Source organism: Natator depressus, chromosome 2 (assembly GCF_965152275.1).
Source record: "Natator depressus isolate rNatDep1 chromosome 2, rNatDep2.hap1, whole genome shotgun sequence".
NCBI lineage: Eukaryota > Metazoa > Chordata > Testudines > Cheloniidae > Natator > Natator depressus.
The window spans coordinates 93,938,616-93,954,147 of NC_134235.1; the positions used below are offsets into that span (position 1 = coordinate 93,938,616).

Here is a 15,532-nt window from a genome sequence, read left to right on the forward strand (position 1 = left end):
TGTCCCTACTGTTACTCACACCTTCTTGTCAACTGTCTGAAATGGACCAGTCTCATTACCACTTCAAAAGTTATTTTTCCTCCCTTGGTATCCTGCTGTTAAGTGATTTAGATTGACCTCTTTAGATTGACCTCACACTTGGTAAAGCAACCCCCCATCCTTTCATGTATTTGTACCTGCTCCTGTATTTTCACTCCATGTATCCGATGAAGTGGGTTCTAGCCCACGAAAGCTTATGCCCAAATAAATTTGTTAGTCTCTAAGGTGCCACAAGGACTCCTTGTTGGTTTTGCTGATACAGACTAACACGGCTACCACTCTGAAACCTCTCCCCATACAGCGATCAGATTCAGTACCTCCCATTCGGACCATGCTGGAGCTCTTTTGTGATTCTGGGACTCCATGGTCACCCGTGCTGATGAACTCTGCATGGTCACCTGTGCCGATCAGCTCGCCACACTGGCCAAACAGGAAATGAAATTCAAAAGTTCCTGGGGCTTTTCCTGTCTACCTGGCCAGTGCATCTGAGTTGAGAGTGCTGTCCAGAACGGTCACAATGGAGCTCCCGGAGGCCAATACTGTCGAATTGCATCCACACTACCCCAAAGTCGACCCAGCGAGGTCGATTTTAGCGCTACTCCCCTCTCCAGGGAGGAGTACAGAAATCTGTTTTAAGAGCCCTTTAAGTCAACAAAACAGGCTTGGTCGTGTGGACAGGTGCAGGGTTAAATCGACCTAATGTTGCTAAATTCAACCTAAACTCATAGTGTAGACCAGGGCTCAGACACTCTAATGTATTGTTATTCTAAACACTTGCAACAACATATCTTCTTCCATGGAAAATCCTCTGGAAAACTAGGGGAAAATACTTTTTCCATATATGGAAAAGTATTCCAATAGAGCACTTCCAAAAACATAATCTAAATGCTGTTGTTTTTTATGGTACATCTTCCTTATGCAGCACTGCTAGCACTGTTTAGCTCTAAAGTCCATTTAACTGGTGCAAGGAGGATCATCTCGGTGCAAGGAGGATCATCCCAGTACAAAGCTCACCTTCCACTTACATAGATTTGATATGATTCCGATAACACTCCTTTCTCCCCCTTTGTGTAACAGAAAGGAGGTGTACCCATGATAGATCTGCACCACACCCCCTCCTTGGCTGTGTTTTCAGTCCCAGGTGGCTGTGTTCAGGCTCACACAAATCAGGTATGTCCTAAGCCATACCTGACACAGGTTAGGAAGGCAGCAAGCCAGTTCCTGTTAGCAAAAAGGTTGAGAAACATTGCCCCAAGGGATGCTCTAGGGACAGGCCCTGCCATCGAAATGAGAGGATTAGGGGAGTAAAGTGGAGCATACTTGTCTCACTGAAATTAGTAAAGAGCCAATCTGAAGAGGCCCATGGCATGAGTAATGTTTTTTAAGACGGTTGCCTCAGTTATATGATCTTTCCCTTTTCCCCAGAACAAATGTAGCTCACAAGAGGAAAACAGGAATTTGGTGACTTTGTTCAGATAAAATAAGAACAACTCAAAATCTTTGTCCAAAACTAACTCTAAAGCTGAACCTTTTCCTGGATTTTAGATCAGTTTTGGTTAACTTTTAAAATTGTTGGGGCCACTGCATTTAATTTTCCCTAAAAAATGAAACACTGAATTAGAGAGGCTGTTTTTATGGCACTTGCTGCTGGTCTGAAACCCAGCAGTCCTGGATGCTTTATGACAGAGCATAATCTTACAAGATTTTCAACCCAAAAAGATATGAAAGGGATCATTAAGTATTTCAGATTTGGTTTGCTCTTCTTAACTTAATTCGACTTTCTGATTTTTGCTTAACTCCATGATTTACCTATCTATTGTCAAAATGTAACATTAACGGTGCAGATGCTAGGATCAAAAGGTGAATGAGGGTGTGTTTGCAAATATTTTACTTGAAGCTTTCACTAAGAATATAAATACCATATTTTTTTCATTATTGTATATTATTTGTTTTATCATGGCATCCAGAAGCCCCAGTCATGGACCAGGGCCTTACTATTTTAAGTGTTATAAAAACACAGAACAAAGAGATAGTCCCCACCCCACGGAACTTTCAATCTGAATATGACAAGAGACAAAAGATGGCTATAAATACACAGAATGAGGGAGTACAAGGAAGCAATGCAAAAATAGTGGTCAGCATGATAGATACTTGTCTCTGAACACTGGCAGTCTAACAGTTAAGTTTTTGTAGGCACCACACAACAAAGGAGAGTTTTGAGGAGGATTATGGGGAATGGTTGAAGGTGGATAGTGAGGTAGTTTTGCAGAGGTTTACGGGGAGCATCTTCCAAGCATGCTGGGCAGCATGGGAGAAAGCACAAAGTGTTTGAAAATTTAACAAATAGTAAGTGGATACTGGCATCATGGGCTGACTGGAGGCGAGTATTAACAGCTCAGTAGTGAACGAGAGAGATGCAGGTAGGGTGGGGATTGCCCATGAAGGGCCTTGAAGGCAAATACAAGCAGATTATGTTTGATAGTGTAAAGAACGGGCAGCCCACGCAGGGGGTGACATGGTCAGAGTGACAGTCTAAGAAAATGACCTTTTTAGCAGTGTTCTGAGGGAATATCAGTGAGGCAAGATTGCATTTGTCAAGACCAAAGAGGAAGGAAGGAGGTTGCAATAATTGAGAAGTGAAATGATAGTTTTGATCCACAGGGGTCGAGAAAGGACATAGCAAGGAGGGCTTGAGGGTAGTAGTGAATTTAAAAAAAAAAGCATTCCCGAATGATGCTTTTCCAATGTGGACTTCTTTATTTCATATTTGAAGAGGGGGATAATATAACACTGCATCTTCAGAATCATCTCTGTGTAGAATGCTAATGAATAGAGATCTCTGAAACTAATTTGTATCCCTACTGTTCAGTACTTCTATTTACTACATACTAAAATGTAATTAATTGCTAACATAGCATGCCCAGGTCTCTCTTTGATAGCATTTAAGCAGCAATACATTACTACTGTTATGAGGTATCAGTTAGACATTATGGTATGTTTTAATTCCATGTCTGGTCCAATAGGTGAAACTAATTTATAAGATAAATAGCTGAATTTATATGGGTTGTTTCCTTAAGAAAAAGCATACAGGAATGTATAGAACCATGCGGTACCATGACATCTGCAGTGCTGCAGATTCACCCAGCTAGTCAAAGAACTGGAATTGATAGTAAATGATAGTGCTGATATCACATGAATTGGTTTTGATCTGGTACTGCTGTGTGAACCATAAGCAGAGATGAAAAGCTGTTTGGTACAAGTGGGACTGACCTACCTCATTGCCAAATGTAAGTACAAGTAAGTAGCCAGACAGTTTTTCTTACAGCTTTCATTTTAGCAGCTTTCCCCAGAACTAGGTTGCACATCAGTAAGTCCTCTGTGCCTCCTCATACCCACAATATTCCAATCCAGGACAATGAGACAGTGGGGAAAGCCTTTTCAGAGAGTTCTGTTATTACAGTATGATTTATTTAAATAACACACATTACCTATGGAGTATTAACCCTCTCCTATTGATAATTTTAAATGAAAACTGCCTTTCCAGTTTGTTATTAATCAAACCTGATTACAAATAAATATGCTGGTATCTGTAAACTAAATACAGAACATGCATTCATAAACACAGCTATAAACTGAAGTATTTTTAAAATGCCCAATTCAAAAAAACAGAAAGACAAAAACTTGTGCATATCACCAATGTTATTGACATTTTTTACTTTATGCTTGTATAGATGACTACACCTATCTATCTCCTTTAACATAACCATACTTCCTATCTTCCGCTTTGTAAGAAGATAAACGTTGTGCTCCTCTGTTTCAAATGTAAGACATACAGTGAATATTTTTACACTGGAACAATTAATGTAGAAAAATAATGCTACTAGTAACTCTCTCTTTGGGGACTTGTAAATATCTATATTACTTATACTATGAATAAGAAATGATTTTGTATCAAAAGTACCCTTGGTAATACATACATTACTTCCATATAAATGTGTCCTATCTCTTCAGCTTTGCTTTTAATTTTGTTTTAAGTGGAAAGGAAAAGTCTTATGATCAGACCACAAGATTGGGAGGTAGAAGTTTTATTCCTATTCCCAGCTGAGTCACAGAGTTGAGGAAGCCATTTAATTTCTCTCTGCTTCATTTGCCCCATCTGTAAAATTAGGTTAATGCCAATCTAGCTCACAGGATTGTCAGGATTCATTCTTAAATACAACTTCGAGACTGTTGCGTGGAAGATGGCATATAAAATAGGTACCAGGGATTCCTTTTTATTGTGTTGGAATAATCCAATAGAACAAAAAGCCAGTAGAGATTTCCCAGCGCTCTGAAGATTACTTGGAAGAATGAGTAGTATTGAAATTTGGAGGAGCTAGGGTTATGATTTATTAGTAATACGTTGAATGTTACCCAATTGCCTGTCAATGATAGATTATATTTTTGTGTCTCTTTGTGATGGTATCTAGAGGCCTTCAGGTACTAGGTGTATAAAAATAAAAAAAAAGTATTATCACAACTTGAAAAAAAATCTTAGGTGCTGTTGTTTTTGTTTTGTATAGCAAGAAAGGTGACTAGCAATGTACAAATTTCATATTGGCAGATCCACAAATCGATGTCTGGTAGCCTTCTAACAAAGACCTTGTTGCATTAATCAATAACACATAATAGGAGCACAATGTGAAGTTTATCAACATAGCAGCTATGAATTGAGATTTCACAGAAGTGCAGATAATAATAAAATATATTTTATAGATCAGAGCTTCACTTGGTAGTCTCCTTTCTGTCTGTTTGACTCAAATTCAGTCTTGGATGGCTTTGTAACTTGCTCTACTTGAATCCAGCCAAGGATGAGTTGATTAGCGTAAGACATCAGTGCAGAAATATGAATTTGCTCTCTTGGAGTTTGAGTCAGCTTTTTAGGCAGATGGTTCTGTTAGGACTCTTGAGTGTATGTCTACACTGTAATTAAAAACCCATGGTTGGCCTGTGCCAGCTGACTCAGGTTCGCGGGGCTGGAGCTAAGGGGCTGTTTCATTGTGGTGTAGACATTCAGGTTCGGGCTGGAGCACAGGTTCCAGGACCCTGCAATGTGGGAGGTTTCCAGAGCTCTGGCTTCAGTCCAGTCTCAAATATCTACATCACAGCCCCTTAGCCCAAGCCCCACAAGCTCACGTCAGATGGAATGGGCCAGCTGCAGGTGTCTAATTGCAGTGTGCACATAACCTTAGGGTCATCTTGGATTCCAAGTCATCTATGTGCATGTATTGTAGTTCTCACTGAAATTTTCTTGGTAAATATTTATTTTAAAAAGTAAGATGCCTTTGGGTTTTTAGTTAGCAGATGATACTTAAATTTTCATAACTTCAGACCTAGGCATGACAATTTCTTTGAATTTCATTCAGACAATTAGAGCAATCTCAGATAGACTGTAACTAGAGTTATGGGACGCCCAGCTTTCTTGCTTCATGTGGATTAAATTCATTTGACAGAGGGTTAGATGGCTTTTAATTCATGTGACTAGCTCTACTACATCCTACAGAATTGGCTCCTGACATCCTGTAGTTCTTTTTGTCAGCACTGGGAAAGGCCAACCAATCTATCCTCAGTGTTTCATGAGGTGACTGACTAGCTCTCTATCCACGATCTAGGGTCTTGAGAGGTCAGCAAAGAAATCCCACTTTCTTTCATACTTCTGCTGAAAACATTCAGGTGAGAGGTCCCCTGCTCTACTTAGCATCAGCAGTTCTGGAGAATCCTTCTCTAGACCTGCCACCTGCTCCACCCTTAATAAGAAATACTACCATGTTCTGTAGTAGTAATCCAAAATACTACAGGCTTTTTGCAGTCTTGCAATGCTTTGGGCCATTATTTCAGATTACTGTGCTATTTTTGGTTACTACATGGTACAGGCAATTTACTGTATCTTGTTTTTATGCTAAGCTAAAAGGAAGACCCCAGATCAGAGATTTCCAATTGGATTGTTGTATTCTGTGGCACCTCAACCTGGTAAATAGACTTTAAAGAAGCAGTGGAGGAGCATTGTTAGTCCCATTGCTGTTGAGCAGTTGGGCTTCTACTCCTCCTCTAAGACGTTTTCTATGGAGGTGGGAAATGGGTTTCCTTTGTTAGTCCCCTGAAAACTATACATGTGGAGGAGCAGTTCAGCTCTAATTTTAAGCTCTAACAAGGGTACCAGTGTACATATGGCAGAAGGGGAGAAGTGTGGCAAGCTACAATCATGTGTTTTTCTGAGAGTTGAGTGAGTTTTGTGGAGACAAGGTTCGATTTGGGAAGGGAGTTTCCTAGGTCAGACTAAGTTGTCAGGCTTTTCACATCTATGCATAGAACAAGCAAGTTTTCCTTTTTAGGGGGAAACAGAGTTCACACAGCTAACTGCATTATGATTTGCATGAGCCGTTCATGTCACACTGAATCCCAGTGCGAGTGTTAATTTCAGTTATCTCCTTTTTCATATACATCCTTTCATGAGGTAGCATATTTGTCTCCCTCTGAACTCCCTCTAGGCCTGGATTCCTATTTGTTTTGATGACCAGTGTTTAGATGTAATGTTGTTATTGCTCATAAAACAGCTATAGCTGTATAACAAAAGGCTTTAAATAGATTTTCAAGTACTCTGTGCTCATAGTTGAAACCTGAATTTCAAAACATTCCACGTCACTGTGAAATATCTAGTCAACTCACTTTGGTGCCTAAATGGGAACTAAGATGGGTTAAAAATCTGACCCTGATTGTGGATGCTGAACTCTTGAAAAACATGTCCACATATGAGTGTCATTTAAAAGTGCCTCCATCAGGGTCTGAAGAGGAGCTCTCCTCTTTGTAGTCTTCAAGTGCAAGGATCAAATTTTTACTCAGATTATTCAATGAACTGTGTTGCTTTTTTGTGGTATGACAATCAATATTTCTCAAGTGTTGTGTGGCTTTTTGTGATCCTTTAATGATCTAGTAGAATATCCCTAGAGATGGCCTCAAACCTAAACTTCTGATCAAGATTTGAGTTTGTATCGGAGTACACAACTCCTTTCCGGAGGAGGTTGTGAAGGCTAGCACTATAACAGGGTTTAAAAGAGAACTGGATAAATTCATGGAGGCTAAGTCTATTGATGGCTATTAGCTAGGATGGGTAAGGAATGGTGTCCCTAGCCCCTGTTTGTCAGAGGATGGAGATGGATGGCAGGAGAGAGAACTATCACTGTTACAGAAGAATTGGAACAGAGTTGAATTTGGAAAAGTTTGGATTTGGTATTTTGAAGCCCCAAATTGGGGAGTTCATGGATTATAGTGTAGCCTATTGAGTAGAGAAGCTTTGGATTTAGGGCTCATCTTATCATTAGAATAGATTTGTGTGTGTCAGGGAGGGGGGGATATGTAGGCAAGAATATCAGATTTCTAATAGCACCTTTTAAGGTACTTAAGTGTGAGAATCCTTGAATTTACGTAATAGATGTGCAGTGCAAAAAGCATTTGAGTATTTTGTATGTTTCTTGAAACAAAATATATTCTTATAAATAATGGTATGCGTGAACTCCACCTGTGAAGGCTTACAGAGATTTAAGGTTTATGAGCTTTGCTCAAAAAGCATCTTAAGCCAATTGAGTAGGAAAGATGTTAATGAATACAGTACTCTTCATGGTCAAGGAATCTCAGTGTATAAAGTAATAGCCTTATTATTGGCTGCGTAGTCAAACAGAGCAACCAAATGTGGATTCATAATGGTGGTCGAGACACTGAAATCATTGGAAGTAATTTTGGTTTGCTTTTTGACTTAACTATGTTATTACTTGCAGGGCTTTATACTTCCCCAGGGTACAGCACTTTAACATCAGCACTGTGTTTGAACCCCAAGTGCTGTGTGAGAAACTCAGTTTTTGGTGGAGGTTACATTATTCTAACATCTAGCCCATAGTAATGCTATATTGTTTTCCCTCAAGACTAATGTTTTAGTGTCTGCAGCTGGTTGGAGAAGAATGACTGACAGATTTGGGATCCCATAAGTTTTTCTAAACAATGGGGTGCTAAACCCTTTATTTTTCCAGCAAAAATCTGGGAATTGGGAAAGATGATATTGAGAAAAGGGATACTGAAGATTTTCTTTATTGATATGGCTTTAACAGACCACATTCAAAAGCAAAAAAGTGGTTTCAAGCTTCAATAGACTAACTGTACTCATTCCATAATCCCTGCAGTCGGTTAACACCAACTTCAGTGGTTAGGTCAAAAGACATGTGACCACCAGCTTTAATTCACATGCATTCAACTAATCTCCTTGCCTGTAAATTTGTTTCCCATGGCTTTTCAATTCACAAATTTCCCCCCAGTAGGCTTGTTCCTTAGCTCATGGTTTTATTTTGGATATTTTGTTTAGGTTGATTCAGATCCAGAAACTGAAAACATATCCATGAAAAATCCTATAAGGGAAAGCAGCCTGTAGATTTCTTCTGCAGGCATTGCCCAATATATTTGGGTTTGTCTAGTTATCCTCAGAATAACTTCTGGGCATGGGCAGCCCACCTATATCCAACAGTAGTTCTCAAAAGTCTTCGCTGGTTCTCTTTGCCACCTGAACAGCTGCTTCCTAAACTATGGGGCCAAAGTAGAGCTAGTAGATTCACTGATTTTTCAGTTTTCCCGGAGTTCAGAAAAAAATGGGTTAGGTCAAACGGAATTCTAAAATTGCAAAAAGTTGGCAAATTAAAAAAAATCAATTTTGGATCATACTGGCAATTCATAGTCATTCATAATGACAATAAATAGTCATTGGGCTAGAGAAAGAATGAGTGAAAATGACTGACTCTGTAGCCTGGTTGTTATGGCACTCACCTACGATGTAAGAGGCAGCTCCAAGCTCAAAACCCTGCTGCAATGACTTAATTATTTATACACAGAGAGACTGACTGACTGCCCCACCAGATCATACAATATGTCAGTGGCTAGGGCATTCCGTTGGTTTGTGGGACATTCAAGTTCAAATCCCTGTTCCACATCAGACAGAAGGGGGGGGATTGAATCCAGGCCTCCCATATCCCAGGTAAGGGCCTGAAGCACTGGTTTAAAACTTCTTTCCCCTAAATTGTTTGTTTTTGTGGTAAAAAATATTGGCCAAAACTGTTCAGACATCAGTCAAAAAACATTGAGATCATTGTAGGCAAATGTTAATTTGTTACCGGAACAAATAGCCAGAAACCTATGATTCTGTTCTTACTAGATTTTCAAGAAGCCCCTTCACCGTCCTTTAAAATTCATTGTAACTGTACAATGTAATGTAGGGGTAATTTATTGGAACCCAAAGGAAAAGAAAATTCTTGGAATTTTCACCTTTTATTACGAAGTTAAGTTTCTGCAGGAGGCGGTTGGAGGACAAGGAGTCAGGGAAAGGATGTTATATTAGAAGTTTACCAAAAGCCTAAAGATTACTACTGTAAATTCTTTGCCTTTTGGCTAATCAAGAACACAGATCCATTCTCCTTTTGAGAATCATAATAGACTTTTATTTAGTAAGGCAAAGGTTGTTGATATTTTCCTTTCTCATTTGCCTAATCTCATTTTGATACATGGCTCTATCAGTGGTTTATAAATTGACTTGCCTGTTCTTTCATCTCTCTCCTGGCATCTTCTTTCCTTGAGTTACAAATCAGATCTTGTGCCCATTACTTGAGCCCACACCCTAAGGGTGTAAAATGTCATTAAATAGGGCAACTAAAATACAAGTGAGATCACCAGAATGCCTCATTGATAATGTCTGCTTTTGGATATGAGGAACATTAGCAAAGACTGGTCTATCTTTAGTTCAGCACAAGCAGTACTTAGACTTACTACTCTTTTGACTATCTGACCCAGATATTGGATTGTAGCCAGGTCAGAAGGATAGGCCCCAGTTTTTGAGGGAATCTTTTATAAAATAAACATTTCAATTTCTGTCATATTTCCCCCACTAAATATAAATCTGTTTGCCTGTGAACCCATGATTGTCATTTTGGATATTTTACACAGCAACTAGACATCTCTGGCTGGCCTGTGCCAGCTGACTCGGGCTTGCAGGGCTCGGACTGTTTCAATGCTCTGTAGACGGTGAGGTCAGGCTGGAGCCTGGGCTATAGGACCCTGTGAGGTGGGAGGGTCCCAGAGCTCAGGGCTCCATCCCAAGCCCATAAGTCTACAACAGCAGTGTAACAGCCCAAGCCCTGTGAGCCCAAGTCAGCTGGTATGGGCCAGCCACTGTTTTTTCTTTGCTGTGTAGACATACCCCAAGGGGCAAATGAGCTGCTGACTCCTAATACAGCCCTAATAGGGTTAACAGGGAAAAAGACAAGGAGTCAATTGAGTGTAAAACTGCACAATTCTGTACTGGTGCTCCCTGATCTGGTTTTACTCTGTGTCTCATGAGAAGTGCTTTAACACTACAATGAATCTTTGACCATTCCTAGCTGTCTGTTCAGTTCCAGTACTTTCCACGTCTGTGGAACCCATAGCATGATGTTGACATCCTAATTTTTTTTTAATAGTTTAAACCTTTTTTTTCAATGTGACTCTAGTTCTGATAAAGGTGCACTATTTAGCTACAGAAGTGACATCAGATAGGGAGTCACAGTGGAAGTTGGTCCACAATGCCCAAGCAAGGCCCCATGCCCTGGAGTGGAGGGTCTCTTTCTACAAAGGAGACATTGATCAGTGCCCATGCCCATTTAATCTCTGGGATCTCTGTGGAGACTACAGAGATAGGCCCAAATCCTGCAGTTGCACCAGGTGGGCTGACCCTTGTGATTGTCTGGATGCCCATTAATTTCAAGAAAAAAAGAAAAGGAGTACTTGTGGCACCTCAGAGACTAACCAATTTATTTGAGCATAAGCTTTCGTGAGCTACAGCTCACTTCATCAGATGCATACTGTGGAAAATACAGATGAAGTGAGCTGTAGCTCATGAAAGCTTATGCTCAAATAAATTGGTTAGTCTCTAAGGTGCCACAAGTACTCCTTTTCTTTTTACAAATACAGATTAACACGGCTGTTACTCTGAAACCTGTCATTAATTTCAAGGAAATTCCACAAGGGAATGGAGTTTGGGTTTAGTTGCAAGAAATGGTTAAATAATACCAGCTGATATGGTGGGTTTAGTGCTGTATGTACATTTTCAGACAGAAGATAATAACATTTTTACTACTGACCTGTGAGTAGTCCCACAGTAGAGTAGACTACTACTCTCAGTAGTAAAATTAATCATATTTATAAGTGTTAGTAGGATTGAGGCGTCTGTGAACTAGAAATGGAAAAACTATATAACCCATGATTAATTCTGCTCTAATCTTAAGTTGCTTGTATAGTTACTAATGATTTTGGGGCAGGGGACAAACAAGCCTGTAATTTGATTTACCCAAGTAACACCATTTCTGAAACTAAAAGTTTCTGAATTATTCTGTCTCTGATGCTGTGAATGCCTTCATCTACTACACCATTCTCCTTGAATATGATTGTTTTTTATGTTTTCCACATAGGGGTTTTAAAATAAAACTAGGCTGTGCCTGCGAAAAGTAAATCTAAAATAAGACTGTCTGATTTCTTTCTAAATCCTTGCTGGCTTGTACAGCCTTTTTCTGCAGTAAAAGCTAGTGATGCCTTATAGCCTTTCACAGTTGTCAGACCATATAATTTTATCAAATAATTGGTTCTGGTCTTCACAAAACTGCAAGTAACAAAGTTCACATCATTTTATTTAAAACTTTTCTGCTGTTGATGGAATTCTCCTCCTGTCCTTTTTTTGGTTCAAGTTGCTGGATTCTCTCATTTTTGACCATTTCTAACCTATTTAAAGCTTTTGATAAGTGCCTGTTATCTGATTTCTGGTACAAAAATCAATACATTTGACCACAGCTTTTCCTTTAAAATCTTGAGAGCATTTGATACACCCTTGGCATAACCTCCATTTACCTGTCTTTGAGTAAATAAAATCACTTTTTAGATGTTCATTCTCCATCATTTAGTAAAATGTTTGTTGTTGTTGTTGTTGTTGATACTTAATTTCATTCCCCTTAGTAATGCACTGATCAGCATTCAAAAAAGCCTGACTCTGTTGAACTAAGGTCGTGACATGTTCTAAGTTGGATTGCAAAAGACCATTCTCATTGCAGTACTAATGAGTATTAACCCAAGAAACAAGTTGCTCTGGTTACCCAGGTAGTTGGCTCTAGTACTGAAGTTACAATTTAAAACTTCTCCAGTAAAGCCAAGTGTTAAAGCATTATCTCCTCAGTGCAGCAGGCTCTCAGTACTAACAAAATAATCCATTGATTAGAAAGCCCTACATAACGTGCGATATTGCAGATTCTGCAATATTAGGCTTCCACTGCAATTTTGACAGCAGGAGCCTCTCTGTGCATGTACCTGGCAGTGGGATCCCCAGCCACCCAAGGGCTGAGAGCAGGAGCCCCCTCTCTCAACCCTGGGCAGCCAATCTAAGCCTCAGACCCGTGCTCTTAGCCCCGGGCAGCTGACAGCAGAAATTTGCGTAAAAATAACAATGCACTTTATTACTGCAAATATTAAGGTCCATTATTACTTTTCCACAATTTTCCATGGTTTGTCCACAACGCAACTGCAATTTTTTGACAAGCATCCTGCAATTCATGCAGAGCCTTAACTGAGTAACAGTAATAAAAAACTGCTTATGTTCATCCATTATTAATTGTCTTAGTTCCAAAACACTTCATTCCATTCCTTTAAAATTAAAAACAGTGTACAATAAAATTAGGATGGAAAATGGGTTTTTTCCTCATGGGGTGAAAAGTGGGCTCTGGCACTTTTAAAGAGATGGTGTGCAAAACTGGCTCTGTCTTGTGTTTAAAAAAATCCTTTTTTCTTGATTTTTAAGAGTATTAATCTATGTACAATAGAGAATGGAACAAGTTAAAAACAATAATTTACAGTGGTTAACACTGCCCCTTTTGAAGTCTGACTTGTGCTTTATGAATGTAAAGATAAAACTACAGAAAAATAAAGAACTGTAGTTTCACTTGTATGTTTTTATTTTCCATGTTCACATTTTTAAAACATTTATGAATCCTGCAAAACTGTTAAATTATGTATCAGGTTGACTTTTTCCAGGGTGTTCATGAAACCTCTGTAGGGTGTACTGGCTGGCTAACCCTTTAACCTCACCCAGAAAAAAGGAGATTTTAGCAATATTTTGTTCTCTTTTTCAGCTGGAGAGACTACAGTCTGAGAATACCTTTGAGTGGGGAAAGAGAGAGATATTTGAAACAGAAAAGCAAAGTCTGGAAAGAGAGAATAGAAGGTTGAAGTCCCAGGTGAAAGAAATTCAGGACCTTCTGGATAAGAGAAATAAACTGCTATCAAGTAACTTGGGTTCTGATTTCAAGACAGCACAAGGTGAACTACTGGAAAAAAATAAGGTATGCACTTTACTTGATAGTAGATCCAAACTTGTTTCAAGGAAGTTCTCAGCCATCAGCACAGATTTAAAATAGTCACTGATCCTGGAAACATTGATGCATCTGTGTAACATTACACACAGGAGTATTCCTATTCAAGTCAAAGGGATTCGTACATGCATCAAGTAGTGCATGAAGTTAAGTGTTTGCAGGATTAGGGGCCCTAATGTATCGCTTAATTTTATTTTTGAATGGATGGCATGTTCTTTGAAAAAAGGCTCTGATGGATGTAGTCATTCCATAAAGTATAACGATGACAATGATTTTTCTGCATAGTTGCTATAGCTATTAACTTTTTCAAACTGAAATATGATAAGCAAAATCATAGTAAATATTTCCATACTAGACTTTCTTTCATGTAAACTCACTTTTACAGAACTTCAAATTACTGGACTCCTATTTAATTTACCTTGTTCAGTATTCAAATATCATATATAGTTCATTCTTTGAAACTATAATACTGCAATAGCTCATTTTCCAGGAGGAGTCTGGGTTTCTAAAGAACAAACTGCTTATATCTTATCTTCCTCAAATATCTTTCCACACTATTGTCACAGTTCAGGACAGGTGCATCTCTATTCCCTCTCCATGGTCTACCAATGGCATCCACACTCAGGCTTCCAGCTTCCCATCCATCACCTCTCTTGGGCAGAGACTCACATTTCTCTCTATCCTGACCGGGGTTTTTCTAGTCTGCTCAGTTTCCTGCTTACATGGCAAGTCAGACTGCCTAAATAGGCCAGAGTCTGTGCTTTGCTTTCTCCCCAGATGCTATAAACAGCATAGTTACCCACAGTTAAGTTACCAAAGAGCCCTTTCTAAGCAAACACATTTATTCCTAAGGTGCAAGTATTACAGAGAAAACATTATAAAAACAATAAAAGAACCTACATGCCTGTTAATAAAGTTACCAGAGAACACCCCCAACTCCAGCCTGGAGCTCTGGTAGGTGATCAGTCCTTCAAACCTCATACAGGTTTGTTTATTTTTCTTCTGTGGTTACCAGTTCATAGAATCATAGGGTTGGAAGGGACCTCAGGAGATCATCTAGTCCAACCCCCTGCTCAAAGCAAGACCTAATCCCCAACTAAATCATCCCAGCCAGGGCTTTGTCAAGCCTGACCTTAAAAACCTTGCAGATGACACTAAACTGGGAGGAGAGGTAGATACGCTGGAGGGTAGGGATAGGATACAGAGGGACCTAGACAAATTAGAGGATTGGGCCAAAAGAAATCTGATGAGGTTCAACAAGGACAAGTGCAGAGTCCTGCACTTAGGACTGAAGAATCCCATGCACTGCTACAGACAAGGGGACCAAATGGCTTGGCAGCAGTTCTGTAGAAAAGGACCTACGGGTTACAGTGGACGAGAATATGAGGATATGAGTCAACAGTGTGCCCTTGTTGCCAAGGAGACCAATGGCATTTTTGGATGTATATGTAGGGATATTGCCAGCAGATCGAGGGACGTGATCGTTCCCCTCTATTCGACATTGGTGAGTCCTCATCTGGAGTACTATGTCCAGTTTTGGGCCCCACACTACAAGAAGGATGTGGAAAAATTGGAAAGCGTCCAGCGGAGGGCAACAAAAATGATTAGGGGACTGGAACACATGACTTATGAGGAGAGGCTGAGGGAACTGGGATTGTTTAGTCTGCGGAAGAGAAGAATGAGGGGGGATTTGATAGCTGCTTTCAGCTGCCTGAAAGGGGGTTCCAAAGAGGATGGATCTAGACTGTTCTCAGTGGTAGCTGATGATAGAACAAGGAGTAATGGTCTCAAGTTGCAGTGGGGGAGGTTTAGGTTGGATATTAGGAAAAACTTTTTCACTAGGAGGGTGGTGAAACACTGGAATGCATTACCTAGTAAGGTGGTGGAATCTCCTTCCTTAGAAGTTTTTAAGGTCAGGCTTGACAAAGCCCTGGCTGGGATAATTTAGTTGGGGATTTGTCCTGCTTTGAGCAGGGGGTTGGACTAGATGACCTCCTGAGGTCCCTTCCAACCCTGATATTCTATGATTCTATGAT

General features: G+C 39.7%; 1 protein-coding gene across 1 annotated transcript in view; it reads left to right on the forward strand.

Annotated features, from left to right (window-relative positions):
- Window positions 1-15,532, forward strand: part of CCDC102B (coiled-coil domain containing 102B) — a 340,911-nt gene that overhangs the window by 109,092 nt on the left and 216,287 nt on the right. The window contains exon 6 of the mRNA XM_074943138.1: window positions 13,257-13,466. Coding sequence (XP_074799239.1) covers window positions 13,257-13,466 — 210 coding nt within the window. The remainder of the gene's footprint in view (window positions 1-13,256; window positions 13,467-15,532) is intronic.